The following is a 19,188-nucleotide window of genomic DNA, read 5'->3' on the forward strand; positions in this document are numbered from 1 at the left end:
ACTTTTGATCTTCCCCAACACGTAATTAAAGACCACCTTTGCAAAATAATACCATGTGTTTGATTATCCTTATAACTTTGACCAGACAGCATGGCACAGAAAAATTTGTAGAGCTTTAGCACTGCTGTTCCCCTCCGCCTCAGCGCAGCGCTTGCTAAGGTAGCAAAGCAATTAAAACTGTAGTTTCCTGTTTTATAAAACAGGTATAATCTGTATGTTCTGATACTGACAGTGCCACAGCGTCATAAGATTAACTCAGTGTTTCAGTAGTCCAGATTCAGATTCCCAGTGTGATGGTGTCACAAATGAGCAAAGTAATGTAAGATGAAGGATACATAATAGATAAAAAGAGGAAAGTTGACAAATGTCTTCCTCTCGGTCACTCTTTCTCTCACAATGACCATGTCACAATTTCTGTTGAGTCCCAGCTGACTAAGTTATTGATGTTAATGAATGTTCTCTGAATCCCCTTCCAGAAGGGGAATAAATAAAGCTAATAAATAAATACACAATTTCAGTGAACATTTGATGAAAGGCATCTACCCAGCGCACAGGCTAGAGAAAACAGTAAGCAATATAGCCAAACAAGAAATAAGAATGCTTTTCTTCACAAACATAGGTTCCTTCACTTCAGATCCACGTCTGTTTTTCCTCTTTCCTGTACCCATTCAAAGTAACCCTGTAGTCCACATACCAGTTCCCATCAGACTGGAATCTTTAAGGTCATGTTCTTGTATATGATTTCCTTCTACAGTCCTTTATGGACTTTCAGTGAGACAGGAAAGTAGCACTTCTATGTTTCGACTTCATGCTTCTGCTTTCACTTTATGATTCCTGGTGGGAAAAAAAAATCTTTTGGCTTGGAAATAATAATAAGCAGCTTTTGCTTATGGTCTAACATTAGGAGGAAAAAAAAAAACCTCACAGAGAAGCTAACAATTCTTCAGTAGTCAGGGTAATTATTACCAACAATTCATAACATACCACAACTAGCACAGCAAAACTCCCACTCTAACTGTATTTAACTTTGTTTATTGAGGCCAACAGAAATCTTTTCTCATATCAAAGCCTGAAGGGGGAACTACCAACAATTTCTGGCACACAGTTACATTCTTTTCAAATACACTATTATACATCATGAGATTCCTGAAACTAGAGAACTTTCCATAAAACTCAGACCACATTATTCCAAAAGGTTGGGGGGGGGGGGGGGGTGGGGGAGAAAAAGAAAAAAAGAAAACCTTTCATGAGAGCAACTTCAGTCCATTACATTTCCAATGCTGAATTTGTGGGTGTTTTACCACCCTGAAACACAAATCAGAAACTGTGTTGTGTAAAAATTGTGTCTGTTCAAACTTTTAATAGAACTAGAAATCCTGTATTGCTGCCAATTTATTTGTTTAGCTGGACTGTTGCTATAGGCAGAGTGTGAAAGAATATATTTATTGGGTTACAAACAGAAAAATACATGCGAGGAAATTAAAGGATTGAGTTATGTATGTCTGACAATACTATTCACTTTGACATAATGTATACTAAATAGGAACTAAGTTCCACTGGCAGTCGACTCAAAAGAGTTACCTGCACAAGGTCTAAGAAACAATATTAACTGAACAATAATGGACTAAAACCAACAGAGTTTGAATCGGTAACCATTGTACCACAAAGATAAGTGCAAGTTGTACAATAGCTATAGTACTTCTGAAAATAGATTTCAAAATTAGAGCTAAATTTTCTCTTTGGAATATAAAAATAATGCTTTTTCCTCATGCTAAACACTTCTAAAGACATCTAATTTCAAGTGTACTTATGCATTATTCTAAAAATACACATATCTCCAAAGTAGTAATAAAGTCCGTGTGATGAATAATAGACCAGTGAAAATTAACACAGGAGATACCCGATTACCCTACCTGTACTCTGTCCATTTACTTAGGTCTCTTGAGACTACCTTATCAGTATGGAGTGAAATCACAGTGCCACTAATATCTGCAAAAGATGCACCAATGATGTCAACAGGGAAAAAATTTTACCCTGTGTGCTTCAAACAACTGCCATTTAGAAAAAAAAAAAAAAGAATGCAATCAAAATGTCTGTTAGTTTCCCCTTGATTTAGGATTTCCTTCAAAATTATACTGGCCAGAGGCTCACACCGACACCTTCACTTCAGGCTAAAGACAGATGTAAGGTCTGGCATAAACTTTAAATGTGTCATAAATGATTCACTACATATGGAGAAGAATTCTAGGTATTCCAGAAGGGGACTATGCATTTGACTCAGCTCTGAAAGGCCCCCAAATAATAGGACATTAAAGCTGTAGCAGTTTTGTACATAGAAACTAATTTTATAACTTTCTGGAATGTTTTAGCTACCCTTTTCTTATTCTCTGAGACTGAGGAACTATGAAAGTAAGCCACATGACAGAAAAGTAACATTTTTTAACCGTGATATGATTGTAAACACTTTAGAAGTACCCTTTTTTGTCCGAGACTGGGCACTTTCAGCCTCATAGAGCATAAAGGTTTAACAGAACAGACATAATAGTTTTCACAACAGAACCAGATGAATTAATTAAATTTTTGCAGCTGCCTTCAACACCTAGGACTGGCCTCTACTTTTTAGACATAATTTTTTAATGATCATTTTTCATAATTGTGTCAACAAGGGTTTTGTAAAGTGCTCCGAACAATACTATCTGGAACCTAAATTATATAATTGTTTCACAACATTCCATAATTTGTTTGTCTAAGCTATAGGCTAGAAAAAAAAGTATACAAAATAAAATGGAACTGAAAATGAGGCATGATAAATTTCTGATTAGAGCCTTCCCACCACCATTTTTGAAATATTGATGAAGTTTTTATGATCTTCAGCATACAGCATTTCATAAAAACGTATCTTGTTCTCTTATCCATTTTCATCCACTTCCAGCAATGAGTAGGGTCACCTGGGTGATCTAAAAGACAAAGAGTTGTGAGGAGCCAAATAAGACACATGAACATCAACACTGAAACAATTTTAGCTGTTACGGCCTGTTGCAGGATAAGATTTTGTGATCTGTGTGACGCAGGTGATTAAACGACCATAATGACGCGTTATGGGTTTAGTGACATATGTATTAATTATCCAGATCAGCACTTAACGTTTTGAACCTTAAGTTCTGCAAGTCTTAATGCAAGCATTAAGTTTTATAGCGTCTGCTACTCTCTGTTAGTATGGATCATGAGATAGTTTTCAGATATAAATTTAATTTTCAAATGCTTCTAAAAATAAATAATTCTGGCAGTAATACAATAAGAAGCTTAAGACTGAGATACAGTTTCTGTATCAGTAAAATCTAGAATGATGATTATGAGAACTACACTAACAACATACCAATCAATAGTATTCAAAACAAAAAAGAAAAATAATCCAAAAGAGTGGATTTTCCAACATGATAAACATTAAGGCCACAGTTCTCTGTGTAAATACAAAGCTTTGTCCACGTGCAACACCACTGACTTCACTGTTTGGAATAGTCATCATCCTCAATAACTAAACATGCTCTTACAAAAATCTGCAAACTGTATCAGATTTCAAAACTTGCTGTTAACATTTTGCCTCTATCTTTGGATATCCTCTTTTTCTGCTGCTCAATCTTTTTTGAGAGCAGGAACAGGACATCAGGATTTCATTTTTCTTTCATCATATACATCCCATATGAGAAGAAGAGAGGTTATTATATAACTTCATGTACTGAAAATGTTGAAGTACAAAACTAAAAATACTGTGATTCCAAAGCACATAAACAGGCGAAACCCCATCAGTTCCATAAACACCCACTTGAGCCAATGCAATTCAAAGATTGCTAGAAACCTAAGAAAAGCATGAAATTGTTGAAAATTACATAGATGGAGACAATTTTCAATTAGGTTGAGATGCAGATCAGTGAAGAGATAAACACGGTTCTAAGTGTGTCACCCACTTTCTATGATGTGACATAAGTGCTGCTGACACTTTTTTCCTCTGGTACAATTTTCACACTTCATGATTTAAAATAGGACTTCTACATAACTGCCTAATTTTTTTTTGCCTGAAGACAGTAATTAAGTAAAGTACCTCTGATTATCTTTAACTGCATTGGTATGCAAATGGAAGACATAAGAAAGTTGTTGTAATCTCTAAAACAGTTTCTTAAAAAACACAAGTGTGTGACTTGAAGAGGGGCTTTTGTGGTACCGATTTACCAATATATGATCCTATGGTGCTGTTAAAAATTGCACGTGCTCTGTTATTTCACATTTCTTCAGTATTATTTATATTAACTCTATTTTAAATGTATTAATTTTATAATTAAATACATACATCACTGAAATTGAATCACAAAGTGAAATACATAATTTTTAAAGAAATAATTCTGAAGATAAGTGTTTAAATTAGAATTCTGGACAGGAAAAATACTTAGTTCTCATAAGTATATTTATTACAGAAGTAAAGCATGACAGATTCCTTCTCTCCTCAGTAGTGACGTGGTTCACTCTGCACAGTCAGCTGAGATAGATAGAAAAAGTTACTTAACTAGAAGTGCCAAAAGTAATAGCAATTTTTGGCTCTTGTACGAAAGCGCTGCATTTTACAGAAAGGTAATTTTGTTTCACTGGTAGATGATGTTTACATCAGTGATGTCATGTTTCAAACTTTTCAACAGGTTTCAGTAACAATGGTGTAACCCTTAAGATAAAGATATAATCCACAATTAAGACACAAACCACAATTCAGCATGGTGAGCAAACTCTTGTAATACACACAACTATAATGAAAATATGCAAAACTTACAGTTTAAGTCTTAAAACTTACAGTCAGGAATATCTAATGATGTTGTAAAAACACTTCAGGCTTTTCAGCGTCAAACAGACAAAACAATGTAGCTATACTGGGATGCTACTGTGCTTCAGCTGGTACCTTTAAGTTAAGTTTTAGTGATTCCGGCCTCATAGCAAGCTTAGACCTAACGTGACAAGTGATTAACAAGCTGAATAGCCTCAGCTTTGAGTGATTTCCTCTGCAGTTGCATGGTTCAGTTACTCTGTAAGTTCTTAAAAAGAGGCTGTCATAGACAAAAATTATCTCAATGGTAACTATCCCATCATCTCAGTTTGCTACCTGTACACATGTATTCTTTACCGAGGAGGAAGGTGGAATCTTCTCCTCCGGTCTGGATGGCCCAATCCATATGCTCTACCTGGAGGAATCAAATATTTTTAACTACCGTTAAAGCAGGAAAGCAAGACCTTATTCAGATAACCTGCAAGAAAAATTACATTTATACATATTTTGAAAAAAGAACGTCTCTCTCCAGTTGGTGTATAATTATAGCTAGTATTTTGAGATGTTGGAGGATACAATCCATGGTGGCATGGCTCTTCTTAAAGCTTTTGGGCCACTGTAACTTTTAAATCTAGTCCAATTAATGGTTTGGGACAGTGAATCATACAGGTCATACACTGTGGTTGGTAGATCAGACCGTGTGAATTCAGGAAAGGAAAATACACTGTTTAGAACCAGACATAAGCTATATTAACAAACATTTTCATACTGGTTTAAGTGTGCCTGTGTACAATACTGCTTTAGTTATAGATTCCTATAAGCAAAGTGGTACTGTAAATGAAATCTTTTTTTCAACACCAAAGCTCTACCAAGTCCCACCTACATTACAGTTCTATCAAAATCCTATTAATCAAAACATGTTTGAACACAGTACGCAACACAAGTGTGGAAGCCTTGATTAAACACCTAGCAAATGAAAACTTGCTACAAACTCAGATCCTTCAGTATAGTTGTATTATGTTCAGCTACATGGTTTACAGTGTGCTAAGACTGAAGTGAATGTAATTGCATCACATTGACAATGTGATGCAATTACATTCCATGAAGAAATGGGACTCTGGATAATTCCCTTTTGTCTTGGACAAAAGAGTTTCTCTTGAGTGAGACATACCTCCAACAATTCTATTTTTTCCATATCTTTCCTTGACACTCATCTTTCCTCTCCCCTGAAAAACTTTCCATTTTCCATAAAAGCTTTTCTCCAAGACCTTGTTTTTAAAGAAAAATAATAAGTGATATTTTCTAAGTTTAATTCTTTAAAAAACAAAAGCCATTTTCGTTTTTCTCTTCTTTTCCAATAGAGAGATGGAAGAAAAGCAAGGCAAAAATGGATGTCAACAAAGAAAGCAAAACTATTTTTTTGGAGAGAACATAATTTTCTTAGGCAGAATATAGTTGACCCCCAAATCCAACAACTTCTAAATGCAAGTATGAAATTGTCAAAACGCTTCAGTATTTCCCCATCTCACTGTTTATGATTCTGGTGATAGATGACTGGTAGCTGAAATTATCATCCATTACTCCTAGCTCTCTGGCAGCTCTTACTCATTATATCTTCATCCCTCCCCTGGGTCCATCATACAGAGAGTTCTGATGTTTACTTTATCACTGGCTGAAATTCTATATCCTTGCCAATACCCTTCACTATTTCTGATGTATTAGGGTGTCCTTGATTTCAACCATTCATGTAGCTATTACAACCAGTCCTATAGACACTCTCTCCCCTATCTCCTTCCCTTATCTTCAGCTCACTTTTCAGAAGGTTTTCAAATACTAGTATGAGAACCATTGTCCAAATCACTGACATTTTAAAATATGGCTATAAAAGTATATAAGACAATGCATAGATAAGGTTAGACTTACTTTTTTATTTTCTTTTTTTGCTATCTTTTGTATGTTGATTTAGATCTAGGCGGTAATTTGTATGCTATGACAAACAATCTCAGTGTTTATCAGTTGGACTGCTGAAGAGAGTGACAAAGACATATGATACTCAATAGTGATTTCCATAGTTCTTAGTGCTCAGTTTATTTTTAGCTATTTGTAGAATGAAGTAACAATGCAATTCAAAACAATGTATTAGTGGTCTTAACTGCTAATTAATGAAGTTTTGTCTACCAATAGCCTATATGGCATGTGGTGTGGTGTTTCAGCCATGAACCTAGAATCCGTAAAGTCATGCGTTTAACATGCATCAGAATGGAAAAACACTCGGAATGGGATACACAAAAGTCAGCGTGCTAAATAGGAAGTCTTCTAAATTAACAAACAAGAAACACTAAGGGAAAATCTACCTCCCTGTGAGGCTTAGATGTCCTGCTCTGAGTTACATGGATGCACTCTCCATTTGTGACACACAGCCAAGAAATTTATGAAAAGAACTTCAAATAAATAAATAAAAACAAACCAAGACAAAAAATACCCAACCCCCCAAAAAACCCCAAAACAGCACAGCTGAATTCCCTTCTCTCAAAATACAGCTAGAGGATGAGATGTTAATTACAACAGATCAGTGGTTAGTATTCACCATAAAATGAGGGATGTCTAAGTTGAATCCTTGTTCTGCCTGAGGGGATTCAAACCATCATCTCAGAGAAATACCAGTGCTTCTTAGGTTTATGCTTTCTGGGTGGTGGGGGAGGCCCTCTTTCCTCCACTGTTGAAGCTGAGACATTGTCATGGAATTCTTAAACATTAACTGATAAGAGAGAGCAAAGGCTGCCTAATCATTAGGTACACTCCTGACACAGAAGATATGGGTCCCATGGTCACCGTTCCATTACTTTTTAATGTATTTAATCCAATGATTTATATATAATATGCAACAGCGGGAACCATAACAGTATACCACGGGAAGGTATATAAAGGATGGGATAGATAGATATCAGTAATATTACCAGAAAGTTTTATCATGTAAGCTATCATGGAACACAAAATCGCTACTTTTTTGTTCTTCTTTTTTCTCTGTCTTTGGTGAGACACACACATATAGCAGAGACAACAGCTACATAATGAAGCAACCCAAATACCTGTCTTAATATTAGCAAACTCTGGAAAAAGAAACTTTGTCAAAATGAATTATCTTGGCAGATCAGTTTAAAAGGAGCTCTAAAACATTGCAGGGCTCTTTTGTAAGGACAGATACATTTTTCCAATAAATCTATTTTACTTAGAGGCAATTTAACTGCACTTATGGGATCATGTTTTGAAGAGTGTCCTGAAGGTAGTAAATAAGACTAGTGTAGAAGAAGCCAAGATGTTTTAATAATGCTACTGAAACACATTTATAACACCGTTCAGCACACTGTGGAACTATGTTCCACTGTGGAACATACTTTGTGGAATACATCTAGTCGTAAGATCTCTGGAGCTGGTCAGAGACGACCTGACCCCTGAATAGCAGGCTTCTTGAGATGGTCACAGTAACAATGACCAGTTTTGGTTCTGCTCACGGTCAGCATACACACTCTACATTTTAACTTTACATTTTACATACGCGATCAATCTCATCTGTGATTCAAATGATAGTATCTCCCTCTCAAGCATACAACAGTGGCAGCTGAAACACATTAAAGACTTTACTGTATTTATTTATTATTTATCCTCTCTAATCACATCATCAATCTTCTTTGAAAACCTCACCTGGAAACATAGAAGAAATTTGGGCTCTGCAGACTTAATAAAATAATTGATCTTTCTTAGACACTTCTTTTGCTTATTTTCTTTAATCTATGTGTATATGCTTTAATGCATAATAATGAGGAAGTAAAACTGAATTATGTCAGCTCAACAGTGTTATCCACAGTGATGCTTCATTTAAATGTCTGTTCAGTTCAAGAAATGAGATTGGCGAATGACTTAAGATTAATGCCAAGACAAAATAGAACTTGCATTTGTATTACTTAGGCAATGATCTGGAAGCTGAGCTCCTGATCTAGAAAACCACTTAAGAATGTGTTTAACTTTATTCATACGCTTAAGTGTTTTGTTGAAGTATGAACTAAGATCTGCAGCTAAAGACTTCAGACAGACATTTCTGTGCAGCTGTGCCAATTTGTTTTAGAACTATTACAATTTTAAACACAGTTCAGCTGAGACCAATCATGGAAAGTTTAAATACCACATGAAAGCTTTTACCCCAGAACATTGTGAGTAAAAGATGACTCCAGATTACAACGCTACACTCTTTGCAGGGTTAGTTTTTGCTAACAGTAGTACACAACTATAACTGATACAAGTTTTGCTATTGACTGCTGTAGCCACAGGGTAACTGCATACATACAAATGCAAACTGCATATAGACACAGAGCTGTTATACTGTTGATAGAGACAATTCCAAATACACACGTGTGCACATATTTTTTACCTTGTGGTTGAGGATTTCTCCATAGGAACCCCCTCATCTGGTTATGATATGGAGGAACAAAAGAACTTCTGTGTGTTTGTTGGAACCTGGGATTAAATTCTCTTTGTTGTGTTCCTGAAAAACAGTATTTACTAAGCAACTCTGACTGTATCTAAGATTAAATGAAGAAAAAGAGAGACAGCGTATTCTTTTTCGGGAAACAACATTTCTTAGTTTTATGCCAAAATACTTACGCACAATTACGATTTTTCCAAACTAAAGTCAGCCTAATAAGCATGGTTCTTGTTCTCATTTCCATCTATGCACATCATGATTACAAGCTGTTAACAAGTGTATTTAGAAACCAGATCAAAATTTTATGACACAGATTTGGAGACTGCAGTCATTAAAACAAACAGAAATCTCTGTCCAAATTGGAATCACAAATCATAATTAAAATGGTTAAGTACAGCTCTCAAGCAATAGCAGATGCTAACAAGGTCTGGTATCATAAATCACCAACAGATACCCTTAGTTTTGAATGTCCAGCACCAGTATGGTGTAGTACCACATCAGAAGTATTGCTGTCACATAACGCAAAGTAATGAACTAGCAGAAAATCATTCTGTCTGTTGTAATTTGCTCAAGGGATTTTGAAGGGGTAATTTTTATCCTCACAGACATTATAATTGATCAGGTATTAAGCAGGTAATAAACGTAATACCAGCATAAACACTGAGATTCAGTGTGAATTATTTCAAAGCCTCAAAAGCCTAAACATTCAGGCTGATCTGTGAATGATGCTAAAAACCTTTTAGATGTTTTTTTCCCTGAGAGTCAGGCAGATCAGGTGGGGAAAACAAACGTCTTTAGTAAACCGAGCCATAAAGTTGGGGGGAAAAAAAGCAAGGTCTTAGGCAAAAAAAAGCCATTCTCCAGGTTGCCCAAAAGCTTTCTTATATTTTGAACTGTATCAGTCAGTCCAGTAAGGAGTATTCTCTCTTCAATGCCTCACTCAGACCTTCAACTATCATCGTTAAAATAGCTCCCCTGAGGGAAAGGAAGAAAAAACTCTGAGTCATCTAATTCCTCCTATAAAAATAACTTTAGTCACTGAGTAAATCGCAGGGATGTTTCTGTCAGTGAATGATATTTTATCTACTGCATATATCTCACTAACTATGTAGATAGATTGAAATATTCTATCCAAACCTGGGTAATCAAATTCACATGAATTCCTAAAAAGAGGAAATATTTTCTTAGATCTCTCCTTTGGTTTATTGGAGAAAGACCTTACAATTTACTTAGCTTGATGGGCTGCCTATGTAAATGCTGCTGCCGTTGGAGGATAATTGAGCTCATCCATATATTGACTTTATTGAGAAAATTAACACAATGCCAACCTGTGATAAATCCATTCCCTCTTGGTCTGCTCTGTATTGTTCTCTTCTTTGCTGTGCAAGCCTTGCAAATGAAAGACTTCAGATTCTGGAAGGGTGTATACAAAGACTCCTGCAGACAACAGGGTTAAAAATCAATGACTGTTCTGCTTTTCTCTCTTCAGGTGTAGCACAAATCAATCACATTTAACAACTAAAAGACTTGTCTTAGCCACACTCATGCATATATGAAGGTGGTGGATCTGGTTCGCATTTTTTCAGGAAACAAAGTTCAAACATTTCATATTAAAAGTGGATCCTTGGAGGGATGAGTAGGGGTGCAGAAGGAATGTTTTCCCCTTTCTCAGTGAAGTTTGTTTTTCTTCTCTGCTCACATCTGTAAATCGCTTGCTTTCCTATTCTATTACTTTGCCCCTGTAGATACACTTAACTAGACTTCTATCAGCAATACCTCAGGCAGAGATGGTTAAAGCTTCCAGATAAGGACTGATGAACTCAGGGAAAACGCACCAGTGAAAATCGAGGTGTCTTAATCTCATACATTAGAAACAAAACTTAACACGATAGTAATACATCAGCCCCAACTCTTGACAGATAAAATATAACCAAGTCTAAAGAGAAATGGGGGAATTAAATAAAAATGTTTACCTTGTGGTGTGATGAAAACTTCTACTGTCAAAAGGACAAGCTGAAGCTATTTAAAGATGCAATACGAAGAGATGTGATATATCCTTAACTTCCACTGATTTCAGTGAGCTTTGAACAAGTGTCAGATCATAGAATCTTTTTCTTTCTTATTGATTTGTACTGAGCATGTGGGCAGTAGTACACATTGAAAAGAATTATGAAAAGACAGATCTTACAGCAATAGCATAATTTGTGATTTTCATAAAACTGAACTGATTTTTACAGGATGACAATTCCTTTTTGAAACAACCAGGGCAGAGGGGGAGCAGGAAGGAGGGGAGAGGATTACAGGATAAGGTAAAAATCCAATAGGTGGCAAGACGGCAGCAACTAGAGAGGTTTCTTAAATTAGAGGTAGAGTCTGAATCCCTGAACTTTCCTAGCACATTTTTTGAGTTAACAAACCTCTTTATAGAGCCTTAAGCAAAACCCACAGATTTTTTTTTTCCACACAAACTGAGTACAGTCTGTAAAGAACACCCACTAACGGGAAAAACCTTTCATTTTATTCTTGGGAGAATAAATTCAGAATGTATTGATGAAGGTTGGATGAAAGGCATGATCAGAAAAGGACAAAACATACCACTTATGCTGACCCCGTTAGGTAATTTGGTTTTAATATAAAAAAATTGATCATGAACATACTCATTAGTGAGAAGCACAATAAAAAGGCTAATAAAGTGATAATATCATTGCCTCACTGCTTTATGAGACTATTATATCCAATTTTCTGTGTGGATAAACAAACTAATATGATTACTGTTACGAAAAACAGAGAACTAGCATAATATGAGCTTAGCATATTTTTTTTAAAAAGCAAGATGGCTCTATTTTTCATTCTTATCAGAAGCTTTCCATTTTTTATCTTTAACAGCTCCTAGGCTACAAAGAGCTGAGCTACACAACTGCATTTAATTTATACATTTTCTTCTTTCGGTACAAGAATCTGTGGGAAGCAAACCCTAAAATGTTCAAAATTTCTGGTATACATGTAAATATTTAACCAAGATTGTATTTCTACTGTAATTTTCATAAAGCTATTAACTATATTTAAGCCCATCATAATCAAAACAACACTGATGCTGAGATCTCCTGAACTCCCTGAAGTAATGTAACTGTCCAGATCATAGAGAAGGGACCTTAGGAGTTAGGAGACAAGCACCGAACACCAAAAGGCGTAACTTTTTCCTATTACTTATCTTTTCTATAACAAAACATCCCATGTAGAATAACTTTTTTCTGAATACAATGCTGTCGCTATCATCAGATTAGATTTATGGTGCTCAAGGGTAGATTGTTAACAAACAAGTGCTGAAAGTTCTTGGCTTCCAGCGGTACATTAAGCTCTGCCAGGAACTAAGTACCAGTTTTATTTATTAAAGTTGAACTTATAATAATAGGAAAAACCAATCACATACACTTGTTGCCTTGCCAGTGTCCCCAGCTAAACTGGCATCTCTTGGCAATTCTCCCAAAAACAGATTCTTGCCTCAAACTGATAAGCTGGAAAGCTATTTTATTAGCTGGGAGCTATCTCTGCCATATATGTATGATAAAATCATACCTAAAAAAGAAAAAGATATTTAAACTACTCTAAAAATTCACAGGGCTAGACTATTTTTCCTCACAAAAGAACAGTTTATCTGGGGTTTGTTTAAACTAGAGTATCAGGCTTTTAAAAACCCTAACCTAGATTTTTTAGTTGATCAAGCAAATTTCCATCTCTGTTCTAGGGATCTAAGCATCTTCCTTCATCTTTCTTCTAAGACAGGTTAAAATATAACTTTAACCTGACCACATCAAGATTTTCAAATGTTAGCTAAGACATACTACCTAACACATTTAAAAATACCTCTCAGCCAATATAAATTTTGTACAGATTTAGACACGTATTGTAAAAGTTATTCACTAACCTGAATTCTATCCACACGGAACAGAAGTATCGATTTCACATAGAAATGTGAATGTATAGTTTTACATTTTCCCATTTATTCTTTAGACCCTCTGTTGTTCTGCAAAAGTCCTACATGAAAAACTGGATGAACCACTGGCCCAGTCCAAAATCTACTGAAATCAATGGACCAATTAATGGGAACCACAGGATTTGGATAGAGGCTATAGTCCTAATCATATGATTGATTCCATATGAAAAGGATTATCCTCCTCCTCCATGCTGAAAACACATACATTCCACCCACCCACACGCATTCCACTCATCACTCCAGATCAGGATGGTATGTAATTGGACACAAAATTAGAAAAGAAAACTAATTATACAACAACGGGTATTGAATGCATGAGATTAAAATCATTCAAAACGGAAAACTTTTTTCTCTGTAATCACTTTTATTTATTTTAACCTCAAGTGATATATGTAACAACAGGTAAAAACATTTCAAAGGTAAAATTTTCAAAAGTAATTAAATGATACGGGGTTTTCGGTTCCACATTGGAAAGAGACACATTAATCAAAGGTCTTAAGAGCTATCTACACAGATGAGTACAGATCTACCCAAGTATCTCTCCACATATTCTGTGCTGGTGGGGCACGAGTCAGGTCTGGTCCGAGGCTTTGCTAGTGCATTAATACAGCCTTGCACCCAGTCTAGCAGACCCTACCTCTGAGGCTGGACACGATGCCACCTAATGCACCAGATATGGCCCATACCCAGCAAGACTTTGCGGGTATCTCCCTGTCCTTGCCTGGGCAGACTTGTTTTAAGTCATACTGTTTTTTTAGTAACATAGCGTGCAAATTGTACAGATCCCCAGCTTCTGAAAAGTGGGATTGAGAACTAAGTGAGTACTTAGAGGTACAGGAAAGTACTTGGTGAGATTCTAAAAAAATACCTAGATGTATACCTTCCTCTGATTTCCAGTTCCTCTTTGAATTCACCAAACCTTCATCTCAAACTTTAGGTTCCTTAATACCTTTAAAAATATCACTCTCAAACACTTCAAAAATTATACCCAGTATGCTTATTTAAAGACATTCTTAATATGTTGCCTAAAATCTTACAGGAAAAGGATCTCATTAATATCTTAGTACTAGAAAACCATTACAGACATTTTCAGTTTTTGAAATTGACAATGATTTTGACACTTCCTTATATTATTTTCTGAGTAATGGAAACAAAAATAAAGGTAAAATTACAGCTTCCTTCATAGGCTCAGTATTTCTACCTTCTTAGTTTTTTTTTGGCGGAGAGGATGAAAAAGGAATAAGGAAGAGAGGAAAAACACAAAGAAAGGGGACAAGTGTAAACATGAATATTAAAACAACAAACAAACATGGACAGGTACATTTTTCAAAGAATACAGAACTGTCTAAGAGGATGCGATTACTCACATTGCCTTCTAAAAGCTCTTCCAAAGAGCAACCTTGGTGCGACTGCTGGTATTTTTCTTGAAAAAGTTTCCCATCAAACACTTCCCAAGGCATCAAATCATCCATTCTGAATGGAAAGCCACAGGCACTATTGGCCATGAGCAAAGTTGTAATGCCACGAACAAAGACAGCGCCAAGATGTACGGCTCTGGAGTCCACTTGCGCAAGCTGTTAACACACACACACAAAAAACCACAAAGGTAGGCCTCACAAATCAGGAAATATAAGCAGTCTTACCACCACATATAACCATACGAACAGCAGAGCAAATGGTAAACAGTCTCAAAGTTGTGACAATGATGGTCCTCTGCTGCACAGTAGAATTCATCGAAGGATTCTGTATCTAGTTTTATTCAATAAAGTGAAAGAAGTGAAGTTTGTTTTAACAAATACAGCATCTCACTCAAGTTTTTAAGACACACACATTCAGAATGAAAATGGAAAGACAAAATAAATGGCTATTCTCCATAGTATTTCTCAAGCATTAGCAGTTCCCCAGAAAGAATTCTGTTAGTGGAATGCAAAACATGAACTGGGAGTATAAAATGATGGGTACAGTGATCCATTGACCTTCCACAGTTTGATCAACCGGGAAATGTTACAGCACTTAGAGATCATTTAAATTATAAGATTTGTCAGAACAAAGTTTATTGTGCCCAGGCTTTTATTTTAAACGCTCTATAAATTTCCTCTGACTGTAGTCTGAAAGTCAAATTATTTCACTTCAACATGGATGTCTCCAGAAGAAATACTGGAACAATATGACAACGTCCAGAAAATGCAAAATGAGAAACTCAACAAGGCAATTAAAACTCACAGCCAAATTAAACTTGATGGGTGAATTGAACATCCTGCTGTGGCAGAGCATAGCAAACTATAAAAGCCTTGAATCCAATATGGGGAAAACTGTGATTTTAAGTATTGTGTAAACAGTATGAAGCTCCTTAGTGGGGAATGCCTTTTCCACAGTCTGTACCGAAGCAGTCTGTCAGGACCAGGAGGGATTCGTAACAGTGTGGCCATCAATACTGTAATCCGTGGCAGCTGTTGTACCCTTACATTACAGTTTTCCTTATAGTATAAGTATCCAAAATAGTCCAGAACAGAAAGGACAACAATGTGGCTCAAATTTGTCTTAGCCCTAGCTCCGGAAGAGCTGTGAATTGTTTGTTTGAAATGCAATGGAAAGGGTTGGCCCATTATTGCTAACAATAACAACATCTTACATCTTGAAAGATCCCCAAAAGACTTAAAGGTATGCACATACACCATCAGTGCCCTATTTAAAAAAGATGACAATTAATAGCAGACAGCATGAGATGTTGTATTAATGGATCGGAACTTTTTCCTCCCTAAGGTCCACATAACAAAAGCAGGAAACCTTTCCTAGCAGCACAGAGCTACAAAGCTTCTTGCAAGAGAGACAAACACAGTAAATCATTTGGAGAATACAGCTAGAACTTGGTCAAGGACTTGGGTTTTCTGCATTATTATGCAATGAGCTAAAGTCTGTTGCATCATTTGACTACATGAAACTGGCTTCGATGATAGGGTTCCCCCTAACCACAGACAAGGGGCAGTAGGGTTCTGTTAAGCCGACTTGAAGATATGAGGTGTACCTCCACTGGCTGGTTTTTCTACAGTGCAAAAGCAAAAGAGGACCTAGAGATGATGATGCAGGCAAAAGATACCAGGCAGGGTGGTCCAGAGCCCTCTGGCAAGAACTTCTTCTGCCTCTAGTGATTCCTGGAAAGGCATGAAGCTGGCCACCAGGGCACTGACCCAACATGACACTCAGTACTTGAAATTCACCCAATACAGACAACTGAAGACAACCACTGACAACCAGGCAAATGCAGACAACACAAGCTAATTTGAGCAGTCATTTAGAACATGAAAGGCCCATCCTTTTCTGACTGTGACACTTCATACTTGAGTAAGGGAGACCACCTGCTCCCCTCCCTTTCAAATAAAAGTAGTTTCAGTATGGGATCAGGCTATTGAGTTTCAGGAAGTTATTGCCTCCAGATGTAAGCTATCATTTTGCCAGCTGAGTCTAGTAACTACATGCACACTCATAACTCTCTTGCTCTGGCAAGTAAAGCAGGGTTTTGCAAACCATTTAACAATGCTGAAAGGTACCTGAAAGAGGAATGTGGTTTAAGTGAACCAGCATTACTTCTACTTAAAGTAGACTGTAAGAGTGCACACAGCCAGTTATCATGTTGCAGCTGGGAGATTCTTATATTGCACTAACCAGATTGTTTCTGATCACCTGATCAAATCTTAAGACCTGCTAAGGAAATGAGTCCACATCATTACAAGCTTTAAAATGGAATCTGCTTGGTTTGTGATCACAAAGTAAGACTTTAGGAGCGGGGAGTAAGAACTGCTGGGAATCCTCAGAACTCCCTGTTTTTGGCAAACTAATCCAGCTGCGGAATTCCTTCAGAATTTATGCACCCTGGTCTTGTTCTCAACACAACAATAAATTGAACTTTAAATAACTTCAATAAAATACTTTAGAGCACTTTGACAAGCGCCAAAGTTTTGCTCTTAAGCTATAAGGAAAATGGACATGTCAAACTACAACTAGCAGTAGAGGCCAAGAGTGACAGTAGCACACCAACCAGCGGAATCAAACTTGGCCAAATTTATACCAATATGATTTATACCACCAATAGTCTCTTTATTATAGATCAGTACAAAACCAGACTGAAATTCCCTGTCGTACAAATCAGTATCTTCTGTCACTGAATTATAAGTACTGATAATGTCAAAAGATTTAATTGCTGAAAACAAACTTTCATGAAGAATAACGAAAACAAGTATTTAAGCTGCTGAAAAGAGTAAATGCTGTCATCTGCAGCAAGCGATTTCCCATCTTTGAATTTAACGGCTGTGTACTATATGACTATTAATTCATACCTTGTTGTCATTTATTGACAAAGATGCTTTTACTGTCCTTTTAAATCCCACTAGTACCAAGGATGTAAAACAGCTGTTAGAACAGATTACTAATACTATATGTGGATGTTGGATGCCATCTGGGCTATAAATTTTAAAATAAAGCTTTTGTTGCTTTATTTTATTCTGAAAACTCTAAGCATAGACCCAACACAAATATGTGATTAATCCAACTTTCTTCAGTGACGTTACTCAAGGTAGTGCAAAACAAATGCATACGTATTTGCAGAACAAGTGTCTAAACGAGAATTTGAAAAATTTTGCTTTTGATGGCGACGCACAAAATAATAAAATATGGAAGAGGACTGAGTGCTGTCTCATGCTGGAGATCAGTGTAGTACTGTCATTGATGCTAATTGTTACTTCTGCCTAAGTGAGTATGAAGTCTGAGCCAGCAATACAACCCTAGCTGTGCTCTTTTCAACTACAGTTGAGACATACTGGTTAAAAAGATAAAATAATGTTGCTGGTGACAGGTTGTACAGGTAGAAGACTCCACTGTCTAGGGATATCAATCCAGAACTTTCCTAAAGCACTAAAGTATCGGGGAGGGGGTGGATATCAGGTAAGGCTTGTTTTTTTAATGGAAATCAATATTGGCAAGACCAAGGCAAGAACTATCAACAGTGATTTCTTTATTTTAATAAGACAGGAAATACATTCACTAAAGGGTAGTTTCTATTTTCCATGTCTGGCAATGAAAAACAAAGAAAATGAAAGCACAGTGGGTCTATAACAATGAGCTTGTGCACACGGCAAACCACAGACTTGCTTTGCCATGGGAATGCTCACAACTGCTTGGTGTCTGCAATGCAAAGACGTCACGATGAGGAGAAGTGGAAAATTCCAAAAGAAAAGAAGGCTTGCCTTCCAGGGCATTACACCCTAGAGATTACTTCTTATTGGAAATCGTGTCTGTTCTTTTCACTATTTTTATAAACTCAGGACCCCAGTGAATCATGTGAGATACACCCCTGTGATCCCGCTGCTGCTACTCCTACCACCAGCTGATGACATTTGTGTGAGAGAGACAGGGAGTGCGTGAGAACTGCTCCTCCTGCACCAGCTGCCTGTGCTGTGCCCCTGCTGCTGCTCCTACCAACAGCAGCTCCCCACCCTCTCACCGTTTGGGGAAAAAGATTACTTTTCCTATTTGCCAACATTAACTGAAGACTGAGGAGAGAACTCAAAGTTCACAGTCCTCTAGTATCATTGGAGCAGAGGTTATTGATAGCATGCTTAGAAGGCTGGAGCTGAACTGGGTGAGCCCACTTGAAAAGAGCAAGAGAAGTGCTACAGCACCCATATCGCTAATGTATAATGGTTTTTTCTAACAATTTGAGAAATGTCTTTGCTAGGAGAGCCATCATCATAGACTTATCTCATATCATGCCTTTTTCTGCTCTAGAAACACATGGCTTTAGCCTGTGGACCACAAGTTCAGGCTGGTCTCTGTGCTTGTGTGCATCCTCATTGACCAGCAGAAAGAGGCTTTGCAAGAAGAAAAGTGTTTGCTCACAGGAGCAGTTTGCAA

The 19,188-nt window shown here is 36.8% G+C and overlaps 1 protein-coding gene across 1 annotated transcript in view; it reads right to left on the minus strand.

Moving 5' to 3' along the window:
- Positions 1–1,353: 1,353 nt before the first annotated feature.
- FAM120B (family with sequence similarity 120B) overlaps positions 1,354–19,188 on the minus strand; it is a 59,540-nt gene continuing 41,705 nt past the window's right edge. Inside the window, exons 7-11 of the mRNA XM_009329193.1 lie at positions 14,649–14,855; positions 10,616–10,724; positions 9,234–9,347; positions 5,144–5,222; positions 1,354–2,957 (exon numbers count right to left, since the gene is read on the minus strand). Of these exons, the coding sequence (XP_009327468.1) occupies positions 5,161–5,222; positions 9,234–9,347; positions 10,616–10,724; positions 14,649–14,855 (492 nt within the window). The 3' untranslated portion in view covers positions 1,354–2,957; positions 5,144–5,160. The remainder of the gene's footprint in view (positions 2,958–5,143; positions 5,223–9,233; positions 9,348–10,615; positions 10,725–14,648; positions 14,856–19,188) is intronic.

This window comes from Pygoscelis adeliae, unplaced genomic scaffold (assembly GCF_000699105.1).
Source record: "Pygoscelis adeliae isolate BGI_AS28 unplaced genomic scaffold, ASM69910v1 Scaffold77, whole genome shotgun sequence".
In the NCBI taxonomy this organism is placed as follows: Eukaryota; Metazoa; Chordata; class Aves; order Sphenisciformes; family Spheniscidae; genus Pygoscelis; species Pygoscelis adeliae.